A 26,367-nucleotide genomic window follows, 5' to 3' on the forward strand; every position below is an offset into this window, starting at 1 on the left:
CTTCCAGCTCTGAATCCCTCATAGATCTGAAAACCACAAAGCCTAATTGTTAACATGATGTCTAAAGCAAGAATAAGTAGGGACTGAGTGTCTGCACTTAGTTTAAAGCGCTAATCTTTAGTATACGGAGTTTATGACATCTCTTTTTAAAATGTGAACTACCAGAAGCCTTTTTAGGCTTTTTGATTTTCAGGTGAGTTCATGTTAGCATACTGTGACAGCAGGTTGGGTTATGGATAGGTAAGGTGATGATGTATAAATAAATAGAGCCTGGAAATGGTTAAACAGAGATGTTTTTTAAACACGAAGAACTGATTAGTGCACCCGCTGGGTGGCTGTGCTAAATGGCACCAACCCTGGGACTGTAGGGGGTAAGTTACGACTTTTGCAGAAACCGTTCTACCCCAGCTTACCTTTTAATACTTTAAAGTTGGAGGCAGAAGGAGAAATCAATTTCAGTCCTGTACAATACGAATTTTTTTTTAACTACATGGAAGTCTAAAAAATTATTTATTTTTGTTGAATCTAGATAAGTCTTCTGGTACTAGTAACATTATAATGATTTCTACTTAATAAGCTTTGTATTAGAAGTATATAAATATGATGTAGTATAATTATCTTACCACATATTTAGAAGTAATGCTATATTAGGGGCGCCTGGGTGGCTCAGTGGGTTGAGTGTCCAACTCAATTTCGGCTTAGGTAATGATCTCAGGGTTGTGGGAGGGCTCTGCCCTCAGCAGGGAGTCTGCTTGAGATTCTCTCTCTCCTTTCTCTGTCCCTCCTCCTGTGTACGCTGCCTCTCTCTAATAACAAATCTTTTTTAAAAAAGAAAAAAATTAAAAGAAATATGCTATATTATTAGAATAGGGTGAAGTTTTAAACAATTTTTGAAGGCTTTGTTCTAAAGCTCCTCATCATTATTGCTTTATTTATTATTTTATTCTAAATTAGATAGACCTAAAAGATGCCTCCAAAGAACGTTCAGTTCTCTATTAGTGATTAACAAATCACCCTAAACTCTAGTGGCTTACAACAGTTACTGTTTCTCACAAGTGAGGTGGGGGTTCTTCTTCTGCTTTCTCTGGCATTGCCAGGTCACAGGACATCAGCGATAGTGGGGGTTCGGAGTCATACTGTCAGAGTTCTCTGGAAGGATTCCTGTAGCAGCTTAAAATCTCCCAAATGATCTATAAACGTGTCTTTTTCCCTGCATCCACACTGGCACTGGACATTGTAATTCATACTTCCAGTTTGGGGGAAAAAATCGAATCTTAATTCTAAAGACAAACTTTTAGAGACTTTAATATAATAGGACCCGTTTGGAGAGAAATTTACCTGAGCAGATGTCACCTGGATGTTTTTAGAAGGTTCCATTTAGTGCAACATTTCTGGGTCATATTTTACATTAATAGCAAAAAATGTCAAAAGTAATCAAACCTTACTTTTGGATTTACATAGATAATGTTCCCTTTTAAAAATTGTTAATGGGAGATTATAAACCCTGTAATACGATAAGCAAATCCCATGGTTTGTCTTAAGGGTGTTTCCGGTTAAAGAAAATCTTTTCAGGGGCACCTGGGTGGCTCAGTCGTTAAGCGTCTGCCTTTGGCTCAGGTCATGATCCCAGAGTCCTGGGATCGAGCCCCGCATCGGGCTCCCTGCTCGGCAGGAAGCCTGCTTCTCCCTCTCCCACTCCCCCTGCTTGTGTTCCCTCTCTCGCTGTGTCTCTCTCTATCAAATAAATAAAATCTTTAAAAAAAAAAAAAAAAAAAAGAAAATCTTTTCATTTGCATTCTCCTCCTTTATCTGAGAAGGTTAATCTTTTGGCGGTCTGGACGTACTCTTGAGTGCTGATTGAGAAGACCAATCATCTTAAGGAATAAATGTTTCCATATTGAGTGTTACACAGAAAATACTTCTGGAATTTATATTCAGAATTAGGAACATCATCCTTCTGGCCAGCATGTCAGTTTCAAATTATTCCTAATTTGACATTCAGAAATAATCATGTTTAGGGTGCTGCCTGGGTGGCTCAGTCAGTTGTCTGCCTTCGGCTCAGGTCATGATCCTGGGGTCCTGGGATCGAGCCCCATGTTGGGCTCCCTGCTCAGCAGGGAGCCTGCTTCTCCCTCTCCCTCTGCCCTTCCCCCTGCTTATGCTCTCTCAATAAGTAAATAAAATCTTCAAAAAAAAAAGCATGTTTATTGTTTGATGTTTTCTTCCTTCACTTTAGGATCCTGAGAGAAGCCACTTTGTCCTAATTGCTGGGGAGCCATTAAGAGAACCAGTTGTCCAACATGGTAAGCCCCAAACAATGGCAATTTTCCTGGTTGATTTCTTTTTCTTTGAAACTAGTATACATGTATAGTATTATGGGGAAGAATAGCTGGATTTTTGTCCTCCTTACCTACAAATTCGAAGATTTTGTTTCATTGTTCCATCATTGGAGGAAAATATATACATGGTATTTATTTCCATATTCATTCTCTCCTTCTTTTAAAGGAACAGTTCTTGAATACCTATCACGTGTAGGACATTGAGCTTAGAACTGTAGGGAAACAGAAGTAGTGTTTTGCATTCTGTCATAGGGAACTTCAACTTACAGAAAGATTTTGTGGCCTGCTGCTGGAATATCATTTTTATCTTTACTAAAAACAACAGTGATTTCAATACTGTTTGTAATCCATTGTATTTTTAGTGAAAAATAGGTACCTCTTAAGAATATCTCTTGTGGCAGTTTCTAAAATATTTGAGTCACTCCTTCTTTGTTTAAAAAACAAAAATGAATAGAGGGAACTGTGGTATAGTAGAAATAGGACTTTAGTTGGAGGCAGAAACTCCTGGAATAAGTAACCAGTCACTTCACTTTGTCTTGACTTCCTCATAATATTGTTGTTTTATTAAATGAGGAACATCTAAAAGCACCTAGAATCCAACTTAATATTCATTTTTATTAAGAAATTTTTTTGCCAACTTATTTAGATAACTGCCTATAAAACATGTCTACTTATCTAATTATGAAATTTAGCGTGCCTTAAAATCCCATCGTATTACCTTGCCTTGCGTGAATTCCCAGGTATACACAATGATTTCAGGGAAAAAAGCCCAGCTGATAATACATTTCAAGAACAACTGATTATTTAAAAAACATTGTTTTTGTTCTATTAATAACTTGAGGGGAAAACATTAAATTATACTCCACCTAGCCAACAGTGGTTGGCCTCCATTTTGCATGCTTCAGTTTCCACTCCAAAGGTGCATGGTTCTAGTTTCCTTTTATCTTGATTGAAGAGCACTGAAATCATTTGTTCTTCTGGAAGAAGCCTGAAGACAGATTGAGAAGGGTCATAATATTTATTCATAGTGGCTAGAATTTAGGTGGGAAAAGGACGTGTGGGATGTAAGTCTTTTGAGTTTAATAATTGCCTCTGCACCAATGATGAGAAATGAGAGTCTGACCAAATGAGGTGACAGACCGAAGGGGTAGGTCTGCTGGGGGCCCCGCCTCCGTTCGTGTTAGGGGAATCCTCTCTCAGAGGCTTGGATCTTGGGAACACTGCATAAGCCTGCACATTCAAACTCAGATTAAGAAGGGAGGAGCAAGATGGTGGAGGAGCAGGAGACCAAACTCAGATTAACCAGACAAGATAGATAAGTGCCTTGACATCTGTTAATGAGAGGCAAAGCATTTTGTTTGGTTTGTTTATTGTGGGGTTTTTTGTTTGTTTATTTTTACTTTTTAAACCCCAGAAAGTTTTTCTTTTACCTGTGTGTGTTTAAAGACAGCCACAACCATCTCTTGGCTGTTTGGGAACCAGTACCAATTTAATGAACTAGCCAAGGACCTTGTTTTTCTTATCAGGGAGTGTCCTTAATGATGTGTCTACAGATTAAGCATGGAATGTCACAGAATGTTGGAATAGGAAACGTCTTTAGCATCGATGTAGTCATGTCCCTTTTTATAAATGAGGAAAATGAAATCAATATATTTTATTTATTTCCGTAACAGATACTTGGGTAGTATTTATCATTGACTATGATGGGTCAAAGTACTTTCCATCTATTAATTCATTTAATCTTCAGGACAACCTTATGAGGTTGGTACCCTCATCCCCATTTTACAGATGAGGAAGTGGAGGTACAGAGGTTCATTGGCTTGTCTACTGCCACATAGCTGGATTCACAGTCGGGCTGTCTGATTTCCAACCACCCTGCCCTTCTGCTTCTTACCGTGTTGGGTTGACCCTCGCTCTGCCCTCTGGCTTCTCTGTTGGGAAGTGATGATTAGTAGTGGAGCTGGGATTCGAACCCTAGTCTTCTGACCCCATGCTTTGTGCTCTCCACTATACCAGGGTTCTACATAATGAGAGCTTGAACTCACACCATTTTTATTACTCAGGAGGGAGTGTAAAGGTTTAAGTAGAGAAAAGATGAAAGCTGTAGTTTGAAAGAGTATTTACGAGATTATTGATGACTATCAAATAATTTTCTTGTTTATAATCCTTACAGTTGATCGATTAAAAAACATGCTTTCTGGGGGATGTAATGTGCAGCATGGCGACTACAATTAATAATACTGTAGTGCATATTTGGAAGTTGCTAAGGGAATAGATCTTAAAAGTTCTCATCACCAGACTGAGGCGCCTGGGTGGCTCAGTCAGTTAAGCGTCTGACTCTTGGTTTTGGCTCAGGTCATGATCTCAGGGTCATGAGATTCAGCCCTGTGTTGGGCTCTGCACTGGATGTGAAACCTGCTTAAGATTCTCTCTCCCCCTCTGCCCCTGCCCTCCTCCGTTCTCTCCCCACCCCCCAAAAAAGTTCTCATCACAAGAAAAAAAAATCTGTAACTTTGTGTGGTGATGAATATTAACTAGACTTACTGTGGTGATCATTTCACAGTATGTACAAATATCAAATCATTATGTTGTACATCTTGAGACTAATACAATGTGTGTCAATTATGCCTCGATTTCAAAAAACAATAAATTTAGTGATATAGTATGCAAAAAAAGAACAAAAGGAAAAGAAAAACAAAAACATGCTTTCTGGTTTTAGTTTTCTTCTTCCTCTTAAGGATTTGAGGAGACAAGCTTCCTCAGCTCAGCTTTTGAAGGCTCCAAGCTTCCAGTGCTTCCCTTGTTTCTCAAAGTGTGGCCCACGGACCAGCAGTATCTGCATCACTGAAGAATAGTGAGAAATGCAGGGTTTCAGACTCCACTCTAGACCTCCTGAAACAGAATATACATTTTAATAAGATTCCCAGGTGATTCACATGCACATTATAAATTGAGAAGCAGAGCATCATACTGTAGAAAAGTGTCAAAATGGAAGCCCAGAAGTATACCATTTTTTTCAGAAAAATAATCAGGGGATGGGAGAGGTGCTCCACAAATCCAGACTGTAGTGGTATTATGACGTGCAAGAAATTGGTCCTTGGCCCAGGATCTGCTCTCATTTTGAGTTCCATTTCCCTTTCTTCTATGTGTCCTTTAAAAGTTGACTTCTCAGGGCACCTGGGTGGCTCAGTCGGTTAAGCGTCTGCTTTTGGCTCAGGTCATGATCCCAGGGTCCTGGGATCGAACCCCGCATCGGGCTCCCTGCTCAGCGGGGATCTTGCTTCTCCCTCTACCTCTGCCTGCCACTCTACTTGTGCTCTCTCTCTATCTCTCTGTCAAATAAATAAATTAAAAAAAAAAAGTTGACTTCTCCAAGGTGTTCTCTTGGATTGATTTTGTATATGAGAGCTCTGTCATTCTTTCCTACCTGATATAGTCCAGGTCTCTATCTCCAGATGAAATTTATCTCATGAGCCCCAGATCCATGTTTCTAGCAACACACCAAGCACCTCTGCCAGGAAGCTGTTCTCTTGTCTCCACTTCCTTCATGTCAGAATATCCAGAGCTGGACTCCTTGTTCTACCCACAGCCTCCTGTGTCTGGTATCTCAGCTGCCCTTAACAATTCTACCATTGGGGCGCCTGGGTAGCTCAGTCGTTGGGTGTCTGCCTTCGGCTCAGGTCATGATCCTGGGGTTCTGGGATCGAGCCCCGCATCGGGCTCCCTGCTCCGCGGGAAGCCTGCTTCTCCCTCTCCCTCTCCCCCTGCTTGTGTTCCCTCTCTCGCTGTCTCTCTCTCTGTCAAATAAATAAAATAAAATCTTTAAAAAAAAAAAATTCTACCATCAACTCAGCCTCACAGGCCAGATACCTTCTCTATCCTGGTGCCAAAGTCTTTAAAAACTACAAATCAGATCACATTACTGTCTGCTGAACCCTTCAGTGACTCTTGATCGCCTGCAGAATTATGCCCGAACTTCTTCCCACAGACCACATCCAAAGCCCACAGGGGTCTGGCCTCTTCCTGCATGGCCATTCTTCCCCCCTTCAGTCTCTCCTTCTAGCACTGTGCCCCCATCCTCAATTCGTCCACTTTGAGCAAAACCCGAGTTCAAATGTAGGAATTAGACAAAGGCGCCAACAGGCTGTGACCCGTGGGCCAAATCTGCCCACTGCATGTTTTTGTAGATAAAGTTTTATTGGAGCACAGCCATCCCTATTCACTTTCATATAGTCTATGTCTACTCTTATGTCAACAGAAGAGTTGAGTAGTGGAGACAGACACTGTTTGACCCACAAAATCTAAAATACATACTATCTGGCCCTTTACAGAAAAAGTTTGCCAACTGGTAGAGAAACCAAAATGTGATGGTTTCTTGACTCAAAATGTTTGTAATCTCCTGTTTATTGCCAATGAGTTGCTGCTAATTTTCAAAAGTGACTCAAACCCCTCATATAAGGGCACAGCTTTGTATACTGTGTAGACACCAAAACTGTGACATTTGCCAGTTCTTTGCATCAGATCGGTTCAGTTCTTGACCTCAGCTGTTGCTATCAAACTAACAAACACAGGAAATCTTAAAAGTTCCTACCATGAGAAAAAACAATTCTGTGTGTGGTGACAGATGTTAACCAGATTTACTGTGCTGATCATTCCACAATATATACAAATATTGAATCATCGTGTTGTCCACCTGAAACTCCACCTGAAAATACAACATAATGTTGTATGTCAATTACCCCTCAGTAAAAAAAAAAAAAAAAGGAAGAAAAAACTCACAACTATAAAAATTGTTTTAATGGAACCAAGCCCAAGAATATTTCGAATGAAGAGATTACCATTGCCGATGACAACTTGCAACAGTGACTTGAGTGGGATGCAGTTGTTTATGTGATTTGTTTATCTGAAGTTTGGCCTTTATAATTCTACACAATACTAGTCAAGAAACTTGTATTATAGTCCTTAGGGATTGGACGCTGCGAAAATCACCTTTTACTGCTCAGATATGCCTGGATTGGTTTCCGATTAAGAACTCCAGAAATATATATCGTTTTTAGTAATAGAAGAAAATATTATCGTCACCCAGAACTTTCAGAATGTCTCTTTCTGCCCTAGGTCCATTTGTGATGAACACCAATGAAGAGATTTCTCAGGCCATTCTTGATTTCAGAAATGCGAAAAATGGGTTTGAAAGAGCCCAAACCTGGAAATCAAAGATTGGAAACTAGTGAAGAGCACCAGACCAGGTCTCCGTGCTTTCTAGAATTTTGCCAGGCATCCATCCATTCAGCACATTGAGTTTCCAAAGCTGACTGAGCTGATGCTTCTAAAGTGATAACACGGTTTTTATAGCAATGCACACGAGATATTTCCTGGTCCATGCAAATAAACCTAATTGTTGCTTCTTTAAAAATCAGTGTTCTTCATTTTGATCTAAGTTACTAAGTTTCTGTTTAAACAAATCATTTTGTGTATGTTTCCCTTTTCATGTGTATATGAATGTTTTGTGATTTTTGCGCACGGGTGAGTTTTGTAAGCATATCTGATTGCTTTCTGCGTGTCCCTGGCAGTCGATGTGTGAGCGTCTGAGGTCCCTTCCCGGGCAATGCAGTTTCCATGCAACATTCATGCCTGTGTGCTGGGGTTTCACATTACGGGTTATCTGCGTTAAAGTAACAGCAGTCCTGAGGGTTTGAGTCAGTTTTTAAACTGGCCCTGCTATTGGTAGGGACACGACAGGATTACAGCCAAGACTTCCCTGCATTTTCTGCCAAAATCGCTGTCAGATTTAAGACACATGCTTCCGCAACCTTCCATGAGGGTTGCGAGAAAAGTTTGAATCCAGAATTGGGTTCCAGCCTTCTGTGGCTGCTGACATTGGTGGCCACATCACCTCCTCACAGAGCAACTAGAACCTGGGGCATAGGGTGGAAGGATTGTTTTTTTTTTAATTTGCTGGACGTGAAGTGAATTTCGAGTGCTTTTTCATGTCAAGTGCAAGTCATGTCCACCTCCTGATTATTTTTGGAGCATGAGAGCATTTAAATTTTTTTTTTTTTATCTCTCTCCCCGCATAAGATTGAGCAAAAACGTTCCTTGACTAATTGAAGTCATTTCATTGGATTTTGATCACAACTGATTATTTGTTTTTTTCCATGTGAAGTCTTGGGGTTTCGAACTTTCCTTCTGGAGAATGCCTTTTGAAACAGTTTGCTCTCGCTGCCTGATGTCAACTGCTTGGTAAACCAGTGGATATTAAAATACTCAAAATGTACAGACAATGGGCCATGCTGAATGTTTTCATGATGTCTTATCTGCAGTTGGTGCAGGGCTCCAGTTATGAACATGGACCAGTGAAGGTAGGTGGCTTAATTTTTAGTGTGATGCAGAGTTTTCTTATTGGCTTATATAGAGGACTTTCTTTCTTTGCCCCCCATTTTCCAGACAATATAAGACACTCCTAGTAGTGGACAGGATATATCTTGGCGTTGGTTAATGAGTATTCTGGTTCTTAGGCTTACTAAGATTCTTGCCATGCGTGTTTGAAAATGCTGGTTTTTTGTTGTTGTTGTTGTTTTTTGGAGATGTAATAGAACATGAATGAGCCTTCTGGGCACTTTTCAGATGGCTAAGTTTCTCCTTAATTAGATATGCAGATGGCACAGTGATTTTCTAATGAAACACTGATTTGTTTTTGTGACACGGATAACTGTGTGGGCCATTTATTCACATTGTTTGTAAGCAGCAAGCGTTAGTTTAGTTTAATTTCTTTTGTAAATCGCAAACTGCAATACTTTCTCCAGATAGTTTCTCTCTGGTTTTCTAAAATACCCATAGCTACCATCTAGAAAAATGTCTTCTTGGAAGTCGTTTGGTTTTTGGCTTTTTGAAATGTGTAAAATTCAACAGTAATTGAATCCTTGGTTCTATGGGCAAGCCTCGGAGCCGGATGAGTTGAGAGTAATGCAAAAGAATTAACTGGGATGTTACTTGGCGAGCAATATTTTGCCCAGTTTCATGTATTTTGTAGATTATACTGTTTTCTTCAGCTCTTTAGTTTGAAAATGATTTGGATTTAATTGTTTTGACAGAAGCGGTGCTGAATTGTTACTGATTAAGGAATTTCTGGCCACGAGCAGTCAGATGTGAACTTGAGGTTTTGTAGCTGTTGTTAGGACACACATTTTCAGCAGGGGTGATATCGCCCCCAACAGGAGAAGATTGGTCCTTGGGGTGAACAAGTCTTCCTCTCATTCCATGTGGAGTACAGATGTACATACGGTGCCTAAACAGACACACAGTTTGTCTGTGAAGGTTGAACGCTGTGCTGGGGGACAGCCACCTTGTCTGGCAGTCTACTCAAGTCTTTCTAAAAAAGAAAAGAAAAAAGGAAAATCTGGCTTCCCAAATTCCACATGCACTCCAGAGAACCCACAGCTGCTGTTCGGCTCCCCCTCATTGCCACCGGCGTGCGGGCTGCATCTCGATGCCAGATGGTAGGCAGAGAGGAATCCACTGTTGAGCCTAGGTGACAGGGGAAGAAATTGGACTTGTTCGAAGCAAATAAGACTTCTCAGGCTGTTCAGCTTTTTTGAAGTCCACGAAACTCAGGAATCCTTTAGATGTGCTGGGTTCATGGAAGCTTTTTTTTCTTTTTTCCTCTCCAGTGTTACACATGGATTTAAAAAAATGTTTCCATTTGACTTTGAACGTTACTGCATTGGACAGCACAAGAGGAGATTTTGAATTGTTGGAAAGAAGTAATATGCTTGAGGTTCTTCCGCTCTTTTAAAGAGCTCAGACACCAAGAATTCTTTAGGTGTCCTAGGCATGGTGAGGTTTTAAGTGTTTCAGATGTACTGATCACACATGAACTTATTTCGTGGGGCGGTGGAAGAAAGAGTTTGAATTTGCATGTGACAGAAGACATGTCCTTACACATGGAAGATGCAGCATTATATGCTTAGTAATATACTATTAGCGATTTTTTCGTATATGTCTGAGTTTCCTTTAAAAAATGAAGCTCCAGGGTGCCTGGGTGGCTCAGTCATTAAGCGTCTGCCTTCGGCTCAGGTCATGATCCCAGGGTCCTGGGATTGAGTCCCACATCGGGCTCCCTGCTCTGCGGGAAGCCTGCTTCTCCCTCTCCCACTCCCCCTGCTTGTGTTCCTGCTCTCGCTATGTCTCTCTCTGTCAAATAAATAAATAAAAAAATCTTAAAAGAAAAAAATGAAGCTCCATATATTGCGCTTCTGTCTACCCAACCCCTAGCTAAATTAAATGTTTCCGATGTGAAGGGCGGGGGTGCCTGGAGTAAGCAGAAGTTTTGGCATAGATGTGACTGGGTAGTGTGAGGGATAAGGAGCTGCACCATATTGGTTATTGGACTTTTCCTTTAGCCCCTTTTTCTTAAGAGAAAATCTAAGAAGAAATATGCTTCTTAATGTTCTTGTTTAAATGAAAATTTAGTATGGAAGTGTATTCGAGATGGTAATAAACACTGGGATATGAATTTATTTTTTTACTCTGGGAGATAAAAATGTTCCATTTATTATTAGACATTTTCAAGTTCTTCCTTAGTAGTAGGTCCATGAACGTGTTCTTCTCTCCACCCTCCTGTCTTCTAGCCCCCTCTGTTCCTAAATGGATGGCAATGCCAATTCTGTTCCCTAGGTTGCCCTTCCCTTACAGTCCTCACTTTCTGTCCTTGAACATTGTCCTTGTCTTCAGGTTAGACTAGCATTGCCTCTACCCTAATTATACGAGTCTGTGAATATTTTTCCTGCAACAGCCATGCATCCAGCTACTGATACCCCAGACGATTGCACTTAATGCCACTGGAGTGTGAGGCATCCTAATTTCATTAGTCTTGCTACTTGTATTTAGGAGAGCTGTTTGGGGTCAGCAGTGCATGGACTTTGTGAACTGAGATAATTCTGTTTGAAAATCTCAACGCAAATCTGTATATACTGTTTAGCTGCTAAGTTTCTCAATCTAAGCAGAACACATTTTCTTCTAGAAACAGGGTTAACCCAGTGCCTGATCTTGGCTCACTGATATAATCAGATTAACCATCTAGATGTGGGATTTATTGGTGTCTGTTTTCTCCAGATTTTTTTCTACAGTTGGGGTAGTCCTATATAGTTGCACAGGATGTGCACTGCCCAACTCTAGGAAGCTTTACATAGACTCACATCTGTATGTGACACCCTGAGTACCACAGTGTTCACATTCTGGGCATTCGGTCGTAATTACCTATAATTTCACTGTCCAGTCGTTCACACTGACTGTCTGGCCAGCACTATTTCTGGTTTATTTGATAAGCGGTTCTTGTCATCGGGAATCCTGGCATCTCCTTGAGCACTCCTATGAAGCCAGCCTCCATAAATCTTTTCAAAGTCACTGATGCAAACATACCACTAGAGTGATGAAGGAATAACTGCAGGTTATGGTAGGCTTCCCCCACTCTTTTCTGGCAAAATTGGTTTCCTTCTCCTCCACACTACCTCCTAGCCCCCTCTTTCTTCACTGGTGGATGAATGTTGGTGGGTGTTGGAGCCATTCAAACTGTATGTGATACCAAGACCCACTGGAACGTCTGAACTTTCATGAGAAGTCCCATGGCCGACAGGACTTCATAGGCTTGGTGTCACGTGCCTTCTCCTGAAATCGACTCTAGAGTGAATTGAATAACAGGAACTGAGGGCACCTTGCTTATTTCACTCCAGGAAGCAGACCCTCTTTTCCCCTCCCTCTTTTCGCTTCCTAAGTCATTCACCGGGGAAGTCCATTGACTCTGTTGCTGGTCACATGGCCCAATGAGTTCTTGTTCACTTTTCGATCAGGCACAGTCCTTGGCACAAAAGACATTTGAAATGTTTTCTATTAACTTCTTCATTTATGAGCCTGTAGCTAACTGTGATGAATTACATGCTTCTATACACAGATCTGTTCTATCCTAGTCAGTCACTTTTAACTGGTGGTTGAAGCTTTTATATCACCATAGCATGTTATTGGTATTCAGGATACAATAGAACCCACCGTATCTTACATCTTCCTTGTATGACTTATTTTTTAATTTAAAAATCCTGATTTAGACTTGTGGATAAACCTTTATTGTAGGCCCCTACGAGCACTAGGAAAAAAATACCAGTAATGCTAAATGTTGAACGAGTTCCATTATGGAACCCCTTTTGGGAGCAGCTTATAAAACGTAGTTTATGGGATGAAAATATAGTGTTTGGACACATGAACCCTTCCATGTAGAGCCTGATGTAAGATCTGGAACTCCTGGGTACATTTATCACTACCACAATTGGCTGGAGGTCCTAGAGAAATAAGGACACACATGACAGTAACCTTGTTTCTGAGCACATTTCTAAACTTAACTCTTTCCTACCACTCGAGATTAGCAGAGAGGGTGGGGAACTATACATAATTGGGAATGTCACTGAGATGAGAGGCAAGGAGACCTTTCTTCTTAGGTGGCTTCCATGCAAAGTCCAGTTTTTTCTCTCTTGGCACAAATTCTTATAATCTCTAGCAAGATACTAGGACATTATAAAGCAAAGACACACTGCGGCCTCCCTGCATCGTGAAAGATTTGACCGATCATAAGGTCCCAGTTGGTAAAAGATCTCCCTTGCCTCGCGTTAGAACTTAACTGTGTTCGACAGTTCATTCACTCAGTTGTTGAGTGCCTACGATGTCTGGGCACTGGCGTCCGTGCTGGAAATGCAACAGGAAAGAGGACGGTGCTTCGACTCTCCTGGAACTTCCATCCCAATGGCGGGGAGAGGCAGGCAGTAGCAAATCTATAACCTGTCAGGGGTCGTGCCATGGAGAAAATCAGGCAGGAGGGGGAGACACAGAGTGATGGGTGGGGGAAACTTCTCGGATTTGATTTCACTTGTGCAGAGCCCTGAAGGAAGTGAGGGGGGCCGCGGCAACCATTGTGCACTGGCCGTGGGGAGGGCAGGGAGGTGGCTTGGGGGTTTGGGTTGTAGCCAGGGGGCCAGTGAAGCTGGAATAGGGAGGGAGGGGGCGCCAGAGCCACAGTTGTTGAGGTTGGCAAAGTAGCCAGGGCGGATCATATAGGGTGTGGCTGTGTTCCAATAAAACTTTATGGACACGACTGGACAGTGTGAACGACTGGAAATTTGAATTGCGTATCATTTTCATGCGTTGTGAAATAATCCTCATCTTCTCTTCATTTGTTTCAACCACTTAAAATTACAAAAAAATCATTCTTAGCTCATGGGCCATAGTAAAATCGGCTGTAGGCTGGATTGGGCCCGCGGATCATAGTTTGCCAACCCTGATCTATATCATTACATGATTTTATCTTCTGCATTGTATGTATCGGTACTTGAAATTTTTAATTTGGTATAAGTTTAGTGCTTTGTCATCCTCCACTAGAAGGAAAGCTTTTTAAGAACAGGAACTTGTCTCTTTTTTTTTTCTCTCCTCCTTCGTTTTAAGAAGGTGCTTATGCTCCTTGGCGTCGGGCATGCACCCCTGCTCCGGCCCCAGCCAGAGTTCCTTCAGAAGTTGCTTATGCTCCTTGGCGTTGGGCATGCACCCCTGCTCCGGCCCTAGCCGGAGTCCCTCTGCCCCAACGGCAGCCAGTCCAGTGCACCTGCGGCGTGTCCTTATTACCACCTGCAGGGTGCCCTGAGCATGGGAACTCTGCATTACATGCTTCGGCATCTCAGTCACCTACTACAAAGCCCGTGAGAGAGTAGATACTAAAAGAAGTGTGTGTGGACTGACTGATGGACAAGGCCTCTGGGATTTTGAGATACCCAGCTTATAAACTGCTGCATTAAATAATCTCCAACATCTACTCTCACCATGGCTTGTCTGATTTCAGTTGTTTACATTTGGAAGCATTTTTGATAAGGCAGTAGATTCACCCTGTGCGGTTTGCCTCTGGGGATTAGAGAGGGTTCACATGGCGTTATCAAAGAACCCTGCAGTGTCCTTTTAGCCACAAGCCCTCCCGTAAGGTGTTCACTGCTAGGAGCCAGTTACAGAAGGAAGTCCCCTTTGCCCATATTCTAGCCTAGTGGTCACAGAAAGAGAGACAGGCAGAACAGCATTGGGCCACACGGCAGCTCTGGATAAAACACGGACATCTGGATGATTTCCTTCACCTTGGAGATCCCTGAGAAGTGCTGTCCATGTTTTCATCTGGTGATTGGTGATTTGTGGGGATGTGGTAGATTATGGCAAAGTACTCTGGTTGGATACTTTATCAGTCAGCATAGGCCAGGATTTGCTGCAACGATAAGCACCCCCCAGATCGTGGCAACTCAGAAACAGGTTTATTTATTGCTCATACCAAAGGACCATCCTGATTAGTTCAGGATGAAACTGGCTGAGCCTCTACATCTTGAATGTCATTAATCACTGTGACAGAGGGCAGGAGAGCACCGGAGAGTCTTGCCTTGGCAATTAAATGTTCTGGCCCGGAAGTGACACATGTCACTTCTGGTCACAGCCCCTTGACCCATTGCTCCATCGAACCACAAGGGGCCAGAAAGTGCAGTCCTTCCATGTACTCAGAAGATAGAAAGCTGGAAATATTTGGTGAATGGTATTAATGACTAACACAACTCTGATTGCTTCTAAATATTTTTGAACATGTCTTTGAGATGGGAAACAACCATGGTTGGATACTGGGGTAGAGTCGCTGAAGGAAGACACTTAAGTTTATTTCTCCTGTTCAAGAGTAGGCTCCTTTTCCCTGGAAAAAGAACAGCTGTACATTCAGTTCAGTAAGTATTTGTGGAATGTCTATGATGTGCCAGGCACATGAGTGGAAATGATATTTTTATGAAATAAAGATGTCTTAGTTATTTTCATGTCTTACCAACAACCGAGGAGTTCAGTTTGGCCTGTGGGAAGGATAATTTTAAGGCCTGGAGCTTTAGGTAATAATGTAAATTTTTAGGAGTCTTTTTTTGGTTGTTGTTCATTGTTACCTAAATAATTATAACACTCACATGTTTGAGAAAAGTGTTGCTTTTCTGAAATCTAGGTTTGGCTAAAATTGTTTCTGGAGAGAGAGAATGACATTTGCGGGATATTTTGTTGCTGCTTACGGTTCCATTCTGCAGAGAGTTAGGAAGGGTGTAATTTTGACTGGGTGAATGCCCTGAATTCATCCTAAGTTAAGATTCCTCAAAAAGGGGTGCCTGGATGGCTCAGTTGGTTAGGCGACTGCCTTCAGCTCAGGTCATGATCCTGGAGTCCTGGGATCGAGTCCCACATCAGGCTCCCTGCTCAGTGGGGAGTCTGCTTCTCCCTCTGACCCTCCCCCTTCTCATGCTCTCTGTCTCTCATTCTCTCTCTCAAATAAATAAAATCTTAAAAAGATTCCTCAAAAAGAAGAGTGGGATGAAGAAGTAAATGCAGACTTTGCAGTGGTGTGCTTGGTTCATAACTACACCCTCACAGCAAGACTGGGGATCATTGGACATCTTCAATGGTGCAGAGAATATTGGCAAGGAAGAGAAGGAGAGCCCTGGATGTTGATGTGAGACCATTGCGTCTTTAGAAGAAGGGAAAAGTGGGACACACTGGGCTGACTGCCAGCAGTATAGTGGGGTGCCTTGCCAAAAAGACATGAAGTTTTACGTAAAGATTCTCTGCCCATCCAACAGATTGTGGTACACTTAGGCTGAAATAGGGCTGTAGCAGTTAACTGTGCCACAATAACGCTGTGTAACAAACCAGTCCAAACTTCAGTGGCTTCAAAAATCTATTCTCACTTGTGTTGCTCTGGGTCAGCTGGGAGTCAGGATCAAGGCTCAAGCCATCGGTTGAGTGTGGGTCTGCCCCACGTGTCTCTCATCCTCCTTGGATCAGTGGGCTAGCAGGGGCAGGTACTTGTGATGGCAGAAATATAGAAGTGTACACTCGTGAGTACATTTCAGTACTCTATGTCATATCTTGTAATGTCCCACTGGTCAAAGCAAGTCACATGGCCCAACATCAATAGGGCTTAAATACTTCTCCCTTTTGGGGCGCAGCTGTGAAGTTGTTTTTAACAATAACCTAATTACCATGAAGGCTTTGAGTTGTTTCCTTACACATTGGGCCCTTGATCTTTGAGATCAGTGATAAAGAAACTGTAACAGACCTCAGGAATACATACTCTTGGGGTTATTCAGAGCACCCTTTTGAGTCTTGCCACTCAAGTCCATCCCACATTCATCTACCCTACATTTCCTAAGCACAGATACATCAGATGGGAGCAGAGGCATTTGAGTAGAGCCTGGATTTAAAACATGTAAAGGGGGTGGTGCCTGGGTGGCTCCGTCGGTTAAGTGTCCAACTCTTGATCTCAGCTTAGGTCTTGATCTCAGGGTCATGAGTTCAAGCCCCACATTGGGCTCCATGCTGGGCGTGGAGCCTACTTAAAAATAAAAATAAAATATGTAAAGGGGGATGTTAACTAAATTGAATTTAATAAAAATATTTTTTTAATATTTAGACTTAAAAAAAATGTAAAGGGGGGCATAGACATCTCCCCAAATCTCCCCACTTGGCGGGGGAGAAAACCACCCACAGGATTCATCAAACTGGACGATGTGGAGGTCCCAGGCATCTTAGTCCTCCAGTATCCCCCTAAAATACCCAGACACCTATGCACACACACAGAAATACATGCACGCGTGTGCGTGCTTGTGAGTACATGCAAACACACACACAATTTCCCTGTGTTTGCGATTCCTTTCCTTAGTCAAGTTTAATTAAACACCCTAGGTTTCTCATGTATATACATTTCAATACAGAACTACATAAGTCAAAGAGCCACCGAGAGCAGGAGGCCCCCAGATGGCCAGGTTCCTGGATTTCAGAGAAGCAGGACCCAGGCCCTCGGCTCCCTCTGAGCAACTCCAGCAGTAATTACTAGCAAGCCTGTATTCTCCTCCCTGCCCTCAGTTGGTGCACCCCGTTCCATTAGGTACCATCTATCTCTAGGTAAGGCCAGACCCCAATAACAGAAGACAAAGGTTTAAGAAGTGGGTTGTTTGTTTCTTCACCCATCTATAAAGATATAGGTAAAGCCTGAGCAGATTACTTTGAAGTTGGCCTTTCATCTGAAAACACTTCCAAGAAATGTTTAAAAAGAAGACGAAAAAGCTTGTCCTTGCTTTACCCTGGAAAAGTTTTTCTCTTTTCAATTTTTATTTACTGTGATTGAGGTTGCACCATCTTGCTCTTGTCAGACTCACCTCTGGTTACTGAGGGAGACGAGGGGCCAGAAGACACAGACCTCTGAACTGCAGCACAGGACCAGTCCCCCCCCAACTCCCAAGAAAGGAAAGAAAGAAAGGGCATTAACTTTGCTAGACACCTACTCTATGCCTGCCCCTTTCCCCCATGGGACCTCATGTAATCTCCCCATCAGCTCGCCGAGGTGGGCACTGGGAGCATCACCAGCCATAAAATGAGGAAAGGAAACCAAGCCTTAAGGAAGCTGAATAATTGACCCTCAATCACATAGCTAAAAAGGAGCAGTGCCTTGATTCAAAGCCTGCTTACTTTATGTTTTAAAGTCATTAATGTTTTTTTTTCCCTTTTGGCGGGCAGTTCCATGAATTTTCACACACCATAGAGATTTGTGTAACCAGTGCCGTAATCAAGATAGGGAAACATTCATTTATGCTCTCCTTTCCACCAAGCTCTGGCAGCCTCTGATCTGTCCTCCAGCTCTATCATTTGGGTTTTTTGAGAATGTCATAAATGGAGTCACACAGTAGGTAACCTCTTGAGATTGGCTTCTTCCACTGCTGATGCCCCGCGGACCCATCCGAGTTGCTGCACGCACTGGATCGTTCGGTTTTCTTGTTGAGTGGCATTTCACAGGATGGATGGAGCAGTTTGCTTAACCACTCACCCACTGAATGACATACGGGTTGTTTCCAGTTTGGGGACGATTATGAAGAAAGCTATTGTAAACATTAGTGTAAAGGGTTTGGGGTGAACATAAGTCCTCCTTTATCAAGGGTAAATTCCCAGGAATGTGACTGCTGGGTCATATGGTGAGTGTCTGCTGAACTTTGTCAGAAATTGCCAACATGTTTTCCAGGGTGCTGTTCCATTAAAAACCAGTCGTGAACAACTCAAATCCATGTGTTCCCCTCTCGTTAGCTGTGGTTTATGGATATCAGGCAAAGCTTCCTTTCAGGGAATGTTATTTTTACTTGGGAGCTACGGGAGGCAAAGGCAGAAAACTTCATTTGGACTCAGCAGAGTAACATGGCCCAGGGATTCGAGGGGCAGGGGGAACAGTCTTCGTGGAAGACAGCTGGGAGCATGACTGTGCCACCTGGACCCCAAACCAGGAAGAATTCAGTGGTTTTGGCTAAGCTTTAAACGTTTTGTTGGAATTGAAATGGAATTGAAATGCCAAATGCTCTTGCCGCAAAATAGAAGTTACTAAAGAGAGGAGGGAACGCAGAATTATTTGTGTTGCAACCTGATCCATCTCCCAAACCCACTGCAAAGGGAAATTGCTGACTGTTTCAATGCCCCCGACCTCCAGGGGCAAGTAATAGAACTGTGTCCCCAGGCAACACTTGTAAATCCCTGAGCAAATCTAGAGAGAGTCTTGTGAAATGTGTTCCCTCCATAGCTCACCCAGAAGCTTCTGGATTTTCCCCGATATATAAATTCTGTTCACTCCACCTCCTTATTACCGAACTTCCTGAAGATATTGCCAATATGGTTGACAAAATAACATTTTTTTTAAGTTTTTTTTTTTTTTTAAGATTTTTATTTATTTAACAGAGAGAGAGAGCACAAGTAGGCAGAGAGGCAGACAGAGGGAGAGGGAGAAGCAGGCTCCCCACCGAGCAGGGAGCCCGATGCGGGGCTCGATCCCAGGACCCTGGGATCATGACTTGAGCCAAAGGCAGCTGCTTAACCGACTTGAGCCACCCAGGCGCCCCTTTTTTTAAGTTTTTAAGAGGCTTGGAATCCCAGGCTTAGACTCCGCATTCTCAAAAGGTCCAGGGAGGAATTTTGCAAAATTGGTCTTCCTTATCTAGGACAGGAGGATTCCTAATAGCATGGGACTGGATGGCCCAAGAAAAGCTTTTCCTGGCGCTTTGAAGAAAGTAGTCAGCAACCCCACTCCGAAATTGCTTGCCAAAAGTCTGAGAGCTCGGAGCCGGGATCCGAGCCCTGCCATGTACTCCAAGCCCTGTTCCTGCCGCCTAGGCATCCATGTTTATACTCCTCATTTATGTTTTCTTTCAAATACTTTATGGACTGCCTTGTGAAAGGACTCTAATTTACACTTCCCTGTTGAATTCCAGTAGGTCAAAGCACTGCCTATTATTTTTATTTCTGTTTTGAGAAATGGGTTGTTTTGAGTCCTTGGAAATTTGAGAAGCGATTTATTGTCATTTAGCCTGGTCTCAAGAAAGGCAGCTGACCTCCTCATGCTCTTTGGCGTGGAAAACGTTATTGTTGGTCTTCAATCTTGAAAAAGGCATACAGGTTGGGAGCTGGTCCACCATCAATCAATCAGCTGACTTGAGTTAAGACAGGCTTTGGAAATCCAGTAAAGCAAGATACTTACACAAATATTTTGAATCCAAGGTGTAACCCAAAAGGGTTTAAAGAATAAGATTATTTCTCAGCATGCGTCTACCATTTATTCCCTACTGAATGGACTAACCAAGGTCTTTGGACTTTCACCAGCATGCACCATCCCCCAAATGAGTGGTTCTCATTAAAATCACTTGGTAAGATTTTTTTTTTTTTAAGATTTATTTGAGAGAGGGAGAGAGAGAGAGCACGAGGGGGGCAGGGGGGAGGGGAGAGAAGCACACTCCCTGCTGAGTGTGGAGCCCATCCTGGGGCTTGATCTCATAACCCTGAGGTCATGACCTGAGCTGAAATCAAGAGTCGGCCGCTTATCTGACTGAGCCACCCAGATGCCCCAAATCACTTGGGAAGATTTTTAAAAATAAACTTTTTATTTTGAAGTAGTCTTAGATTTACAAAAAAGTTTCAAAGGTAGTATGGAGAATTTCTATATATCTCCCGCCCATCTTCCCCGAAGACTAGCAAACACTCGGAAAGTTTAAAAAAGAAAAAAAAATCCTGATGACAAAGCTGCAGCCCAGACCCATAAAATATGAACCTCTGAGGATGGGATCCCAAAGCATCAGTATTTCTTTGAAGCTTCTTCCCCGGTAGGTTCAACGCGAAGCCAAGATTGAGAACCGCTGCTACAAACCCTTACTTCTCCAAGTATGTTCAGCCAAACAGCAGGACCACCATCACCCGGGAGCTTGTTAGAAATGCAGCATCATGGGGCACCTGGGTGGCTCAGTCAGTTGAGCGTCTGCCTTCGGCTCGGGATCGAGCCCCGCATCGGGCTCCATGTTCAGCTGGGAGCCCGCTTCTCCCTCTCCCTCTGCCTCTCCCCCTGCTTGTGATCTCTCTCTCTCTGTCAAATAAATAAATAAAATATATATATAAAAAAAAGAAATGCAGCATCCTAGGTCTCGCCCCAAACCTCCTGCATCAGGATCCGCATTCTAACAAGATGACCAGGTGATTTGTATGCACATTAAACTTTGAGAAGCACTACTCTATACAAAACATTAAACAGACCACACAAACCTGGGTCTGATTGCTCTTTGTCAAATGCATGTATGTATTTATTACTCATCAGTTTCTTCCTCACATATGTACTAAGTGCTTATCGTGTAAAAAGGACGAAGCAGACATGTATTCTACTTTCAAGGAGATCACAGTCTAGTGAGGAAATGCAACGTGTTCATAAATCATAGAGTCTAAGTTAGGGACATCATATAAAGCTTGATGGAGGAAGCGGCATTGGATTTGGACTTGGAAAGAGGACACCTGGAGGAAGATACTTGAAAGATAAGTGACGTAGTTTGAACAAATGAATAATCTCAGGGTTAGATTTTCTCTAGCATTTGATGAATCCATTTTTTTCATATATTTAATAAATCTTTATTTAGCTCAGACATCTCATTTCTGCTTCAGTAGCCCTTACAACCCAGTGGGGCAGACAAACACTAAGCAAGTAATGACACAAATAATTCATCAGTGTCAGTGGTGATAAGCGCTGGGAAGGAGAAAAATGGGGTGCTGTGAGTCCATGTGACCTAGGGACCAGACCCAGGTGGGAGGGGGTTGTGGGGGAGGTTTCCCTAAGAAGGTAACACCTGGCTAAGAAAGGCTTACCTGGACAGAGAGTGGAGGGCACTCCCAAGCAGAGGGAACAGCGTGGACCAAGGCCAGAGCAAGAAGAAATGAACAAAAGAGCAAACCAATGAAATGGATGTCCAGTAATATTCAGCTCTCCAGTGTTTTCCATTGCCTCCTGAATTGGTACAAGTAGCCTGGCCTTTAAGCTTCCAACCCTTCCTCTTTTGGTTTGAGACAGTTATGGTGATAGACAATCTACATACCCTAAAACTTACGCATTCACCTGTTTTAAGTAAATCGATGATTTTTAGGAAACTTACTGAGTTGTGCAGCCATCATCTATGTAAGATCCCTTGTGCCCTTTTATAATTAACCCTCATTCCCACTCCCAGCCTCGGGTGGCCAATAATCTATTTTCTGTCTCCTGGTGGAATACCTAGGAGTGGAATGGGTTGGTTGTGTGGTAAATTTATGTTTAACTTTTTAAAGAACTGCTGAACTCTTTTCCAAAGTGGCAGCACCATTTTGCAATCCCATCAGCAACGTAAGAGGGTTCCCATTGCCCCACATCCCCAACAGCACTTGGTGTAACTAACTGCTAGTCTTTTTGACTCTAGCCATCCTAGTGGATGTGAAGTGGTACCTCTTTGCGCCAACCTCTCCCTAATCTTATTTGCCCGTCCTCCCGCTCTTCAGCTTGCTCCGTTCCCAACCAAAGTGACCCTCCCACTGTTCTTTTCAGTGTGGCTTCTTGATATCCCCAAATCATGGCTCTGTTTGCTCTTTGAATGTGTTACTTGACTAGATATTTTTGAGGAGGAGGGGGGATGGAAATTTAGAATTCAAATTATCAGGCGTACAGGAGGCCTTTGGTTTCCCCACAACACGGACACTTCCAAACCCCTCCTACAAACCCAGCCACCATACCTTTCCAAGCATCTTGCCTGCCATTTTAGTCAGACTTGGCCCAGATTGCCGACTAAGCCTGAGCTGGGGAGCTGCTCCTGCTTCTTCCGGGGGCGAGTGCCCCGGGAACTTAGCAATTAACAAAAGGAGAAATGGCTACTCTTCGTCTTACACTGCAGAGAACAGTATACATTTAAATAAGGAGACAATCTTGTACAAAGACTTTAAGCCTCATGTTTTAGAAACTGGCTGTGGTAGCCAGGACATCAGAGAATGATTTGTTACTTAGGAGTGAAATTGCTAACAGTATCGGATTAATTATCGCACACATGAATTAAAAGACAAAAACAGAGACCGGGTAAGCCTGCTTCCCTTCCTTCCTCTTGCTGAGTGCTTTCTAATTACTTTAGTTTTGACTAGGACTTCCACTAGAAAAGAGGAAGAAATTATGAGCAACTTATTTGGCAAATGTTTGGTAGTTAAAACCGTTGAAATCAGTGGTTTAAATATAGATTCGGGACTCTATTTTACGCTTGGCGAGTTTAATTTTTGTCTTCCCAAGCAGATAACATCAAGTTAATTATACAAAAATCAACCAGTGCGGAAAGTCTATTGGAGACCAACAGCCTTTCTTGACCCTTTGTAGACGTATCCCCCGATGAATTAGTTGTCAGATTTCAGCTGATGTTGAGTGGTTAGTACTCCCACTTGTAATAGTGAAATGACCGTCTGCAATTTCTCAGCTATTTCAAACTAGATTTTAAATTATGAGGCTTAACGCATGCTTAGATAACTCTGAGTATTTGAGTAAACACTGCGTTTTTTTATGATGAGCAAATCATATGAGCCGTTTGGTGCCTTTCATGCAATCCAGAGATTTGATATTTTCCTCCCGAGCTCTCAGTTGGATATTTTAAAAACATTCCTGAGATTGAATTAAAGCCTGTCAGAACTATGGATACATACATCACTCTATATTTATGGATGGTATTGAATGAAATTTGCCTCAATAAATAAAAATCCTTTCGCTACAGCATGATTTTTAAAACATTTAAAAAGCTGTTTGATTGGTTTCATTATTTTCATGTGGAAGCAACGCTGTAACAAAATTTTATTTCAAAGATGATGTTGAATATGAAGAAGTAACACTGTCCAACCAGAAGAGGCAATGAATAATCAGGAAAAGCTCGATTCATTCTGTCCCAGTATACATCTAATAATCAGGAAAAGACAAGTGAGCCTTTAATGGAGAACCATCGCATTTCCGAGTTGCTTTGAGACATGAGCAATTATGCAGTTTCATCCCCAAATCTCCTAGATGAAGAAGCTGTGGCCTGCTGCTTAAACTTGATGCCTGTTCCACAAACCCTATCTTTGCTCTTCAAGCTTCCTCCTCCCCACGCTCCCTGAAAATTGCCTTGATTTAAACTTCACAGAGAAGTGAGAAATCATAGGTCACAAGCGTCCTTGCTGTCTACAAACCCATGTCATTCTCTGCGAGGCTCCTATTTTGGAAGGTGATCCTCTCATCCATGAATCCATTTATCTCTGGAACTTAGGTCAAACCAACCCCTCTGCTTTCTCTCTCCTGCATATGTGTTCAGTGTCTTCCTCTCTGGTGGCGCTTTCCCTCGGCTTAGAAATATGTTCAAGACTCCCCCGCTTTTATTAAACACACATACATTCATATCTGAACTTCCAAGCAAGATGACCTTCTCAATTCATGTTTTGAGATCTTTTATAGTCCATAGCTGTGATAGGTAAAATAGAAAATCGATCAAGGGGCGCCTGGGTGGCTCAGTCAGTTAAACGTCCGCCTTCAGCTCAGGTCATGATCCCAGAGTCCTGGGATCGAGCCCCACGTCGGGCTCCCTGCTCAGCGGGAAGCCTGCTCCTCCCTCTCCTCCCCGTTCATGCTCTCTCTCCTATCTCTGTCACTCTCTCTCAAGTAAATAAAGTCTTTAAAAAAAATTGATCCAATGCTGGTAAACATCTGCAGATGGCAAACATTGGCAGGAATGGTACCAAAACCAAGAAGCTGAAAAGATCAACACGTTGTACACCCTAAACTCATACCAAGTTGTATGTCCGTTATATCTCAATACAAATAAACTTTCAAAAAACATGAAGCTGAAGCCGCAGAACTGGGTCTGGAAGGCGGAGGCCCCCGAGAATTCAACCTCAGTGGGCAGTGTGCTCTGTGAGTGCGTTCTCTCAGCTCCCTGGAAGCCGAAGGAAGAGTTACCGCTCATTGCTGCCTGGAGCGTGTCTTCTCTGACACTGTTTAACTAGGGGCAAAGGAGGAAGCAGATACTTCCTGGCAACCAGGACTCGAACTAAGCTGATCCGAGTCATAAATACTCAACAAGATTCTGGATTCAGGGCCCTGGGAGTCAGGGGGTGCAACCACAGAACTTCTCAATGAAGAAAGAATAGAGAGAAAGAAAGACAAACCCCCCAATGAAGGTGAAACTACTAAACAAAATTCCAAAGCACATACGGGTAATTATTACTAAGAGACCGCCAATAACATTTATCATCAGGATATAAGTCATATATATTAAGTTAAAATAGAATTTGAAGAAATAAGTATATTTGGGACCCTCAAAGTGATAAAGGAATAATATAAGATAAAATGACAAATTAGGAGAAACATACAGAAATGAAACAAAAAGGAAGGAGAAGGAAGGGGAAATATTTGAAATTAGAAATACGGTGATTGAGGGTGCCTGGGTGGCTCAGTTGGATAAGCGACTGCCTTCAGCTCAGGTCATGATCCTGGAGTCCCTGGATCGAGTCCCGCATCGGGCTCCCTGCTCGGCGGGGAGTCTGCTTCTCCCTCTGACCCTCCCCCCTCTCATGTGCTTTCTCTCTCATTCTCTCTCTGTCAAATAAATAAATAAAATCTTAAAAAAAAAAAAAGAAAGAAATGTGGTGATTGAAATGAAAAACTTACCAAAATAAACTCTAGGCTCACACAATTGGAAAATTGGTGATTGGGAAGATGAACCAATTAATTTAACACATTGAAGAGAGGTGAAGGGAGAACAAAACAGATAAATATGAAAGCACATTTAAGAGACATGTAAGATCATTAAAAGCCTCCAATATATGTCTGATAAGTATTTCAAAAATAGAATTGAGACAATGTAATACATGGAATAATGAAAAATATAATGCCTGAAAAGATAGAGAATTGAAATTTGAAATGGCCTCAAGGTTCAAACTGCTGTGAAGGTCTCTGTTACAACTTCTCAACCGTGCCATTACAGACAATATGTAAATGAATGTGCTTGGTGTGTGCCGATAAAACTTTACTCATGAAACAGGCAGGTGGCAGGCTGAATTAGGCCAGGGGGCTGTAGTTCGACAGCCCCTGATCTAGAGTAGGAACGATTGTTTATATTTTCATGTACATCCCTCCAGATATTTTGTATATATAATTTTACATATATGATTAATGATGGTTAATTGCTTATATATGCATACATATATCATGTACATCATACACACATAAATTAAAAAGGCATCATAACTGAATCATACAAAACTTGGACCACACTTGCTCCTCTGGGCACCCACTTTTGGACAACACTCAGTACCCATCGTTGTATCTAAAAACAAGAAATCCTACTCCTAAAATACTGATGAACGATGCAGGTTTTAACTAAAGTTTCTCAGGGGCGGTGGAAGGGGGTGTACATCACACCACTCAACATAAAGCTTCCTGAAGGCCCCATTTGCTCACCTCTCTTTCCATGCTGTTCCTCCCCCTGCAGCAGGCAGCTGATCTCCACCTCTCTGTCCACCTTCCTCAGTACCATCCTGCAGCTGCCCTGGTCCCTCGGTCCCCTCCTCACCCAGCTCTAAAAGTCCCCTCAGCCCGCATATCCCAGCTGCCCAGGAAAACAAAGAT

General features: G+C 42.5%; 2 protein-coding genes across 5 annotated transcripts in view; both read left to right on the plus strand.

Annotated features, from left to right (window-relative positions):
• The window catches only part of PIR (pirin), a 99,662-nt gene extending 91,916 nt beyond the window's left edge, over positions 1-7,746 (plus strand). For all 4 annotated transcript variants that reach the window (XM_021681096.2, XM_021681088.2, XM_021681105.1 and 1 more), the window contains 2 exons: positions 2,237-2,303; positions 7,455-7,746. In XM_021681096.2, the coding sequence (XP_021536771.1) occupies positions 2,237-2,303; positions 7,455-7,567 (180 nt within the window). In that variant the 3' untranslated portion in view covers positions 7,568-7,746. The remainder of the gene's footprint in view (positions 1-2,236; positions 2,304-7,454) is intronic.
• An 862-nt stretch (positions 7,747-8,608) lies between these two features.
• The window catches only part of VEGFD (vascular endothelial growth factor D), a 32,174-nt gene continuing 14,415 nt past the window's right edge, over positions 8,609-26,367 (plus strand). The window contains exon 1 of the mRNA XM_044911704.1: positions 8,609-8,698. Coding sequence (XP_044767639.1) covers positions 8,609-8,698 — 90 coding nt within the window. The remainder of the gene's footprint in view (positions 8,699-26,367) is intronic.

This window comes from Neomonachus schauinslandi, chromosome X (genome assembly GCF_002201575.2).
Source record: "Neomonachus schauinslandi chromosome X, ASM220157v2, whole genome shotgun sequence".
Taxonomy (NCBI): Eukaryota; Metazoa; Chordata; class Mammalia; order Carnivora; family Phocidae; genus Neomonachus; species Neomonachus schauinslandi.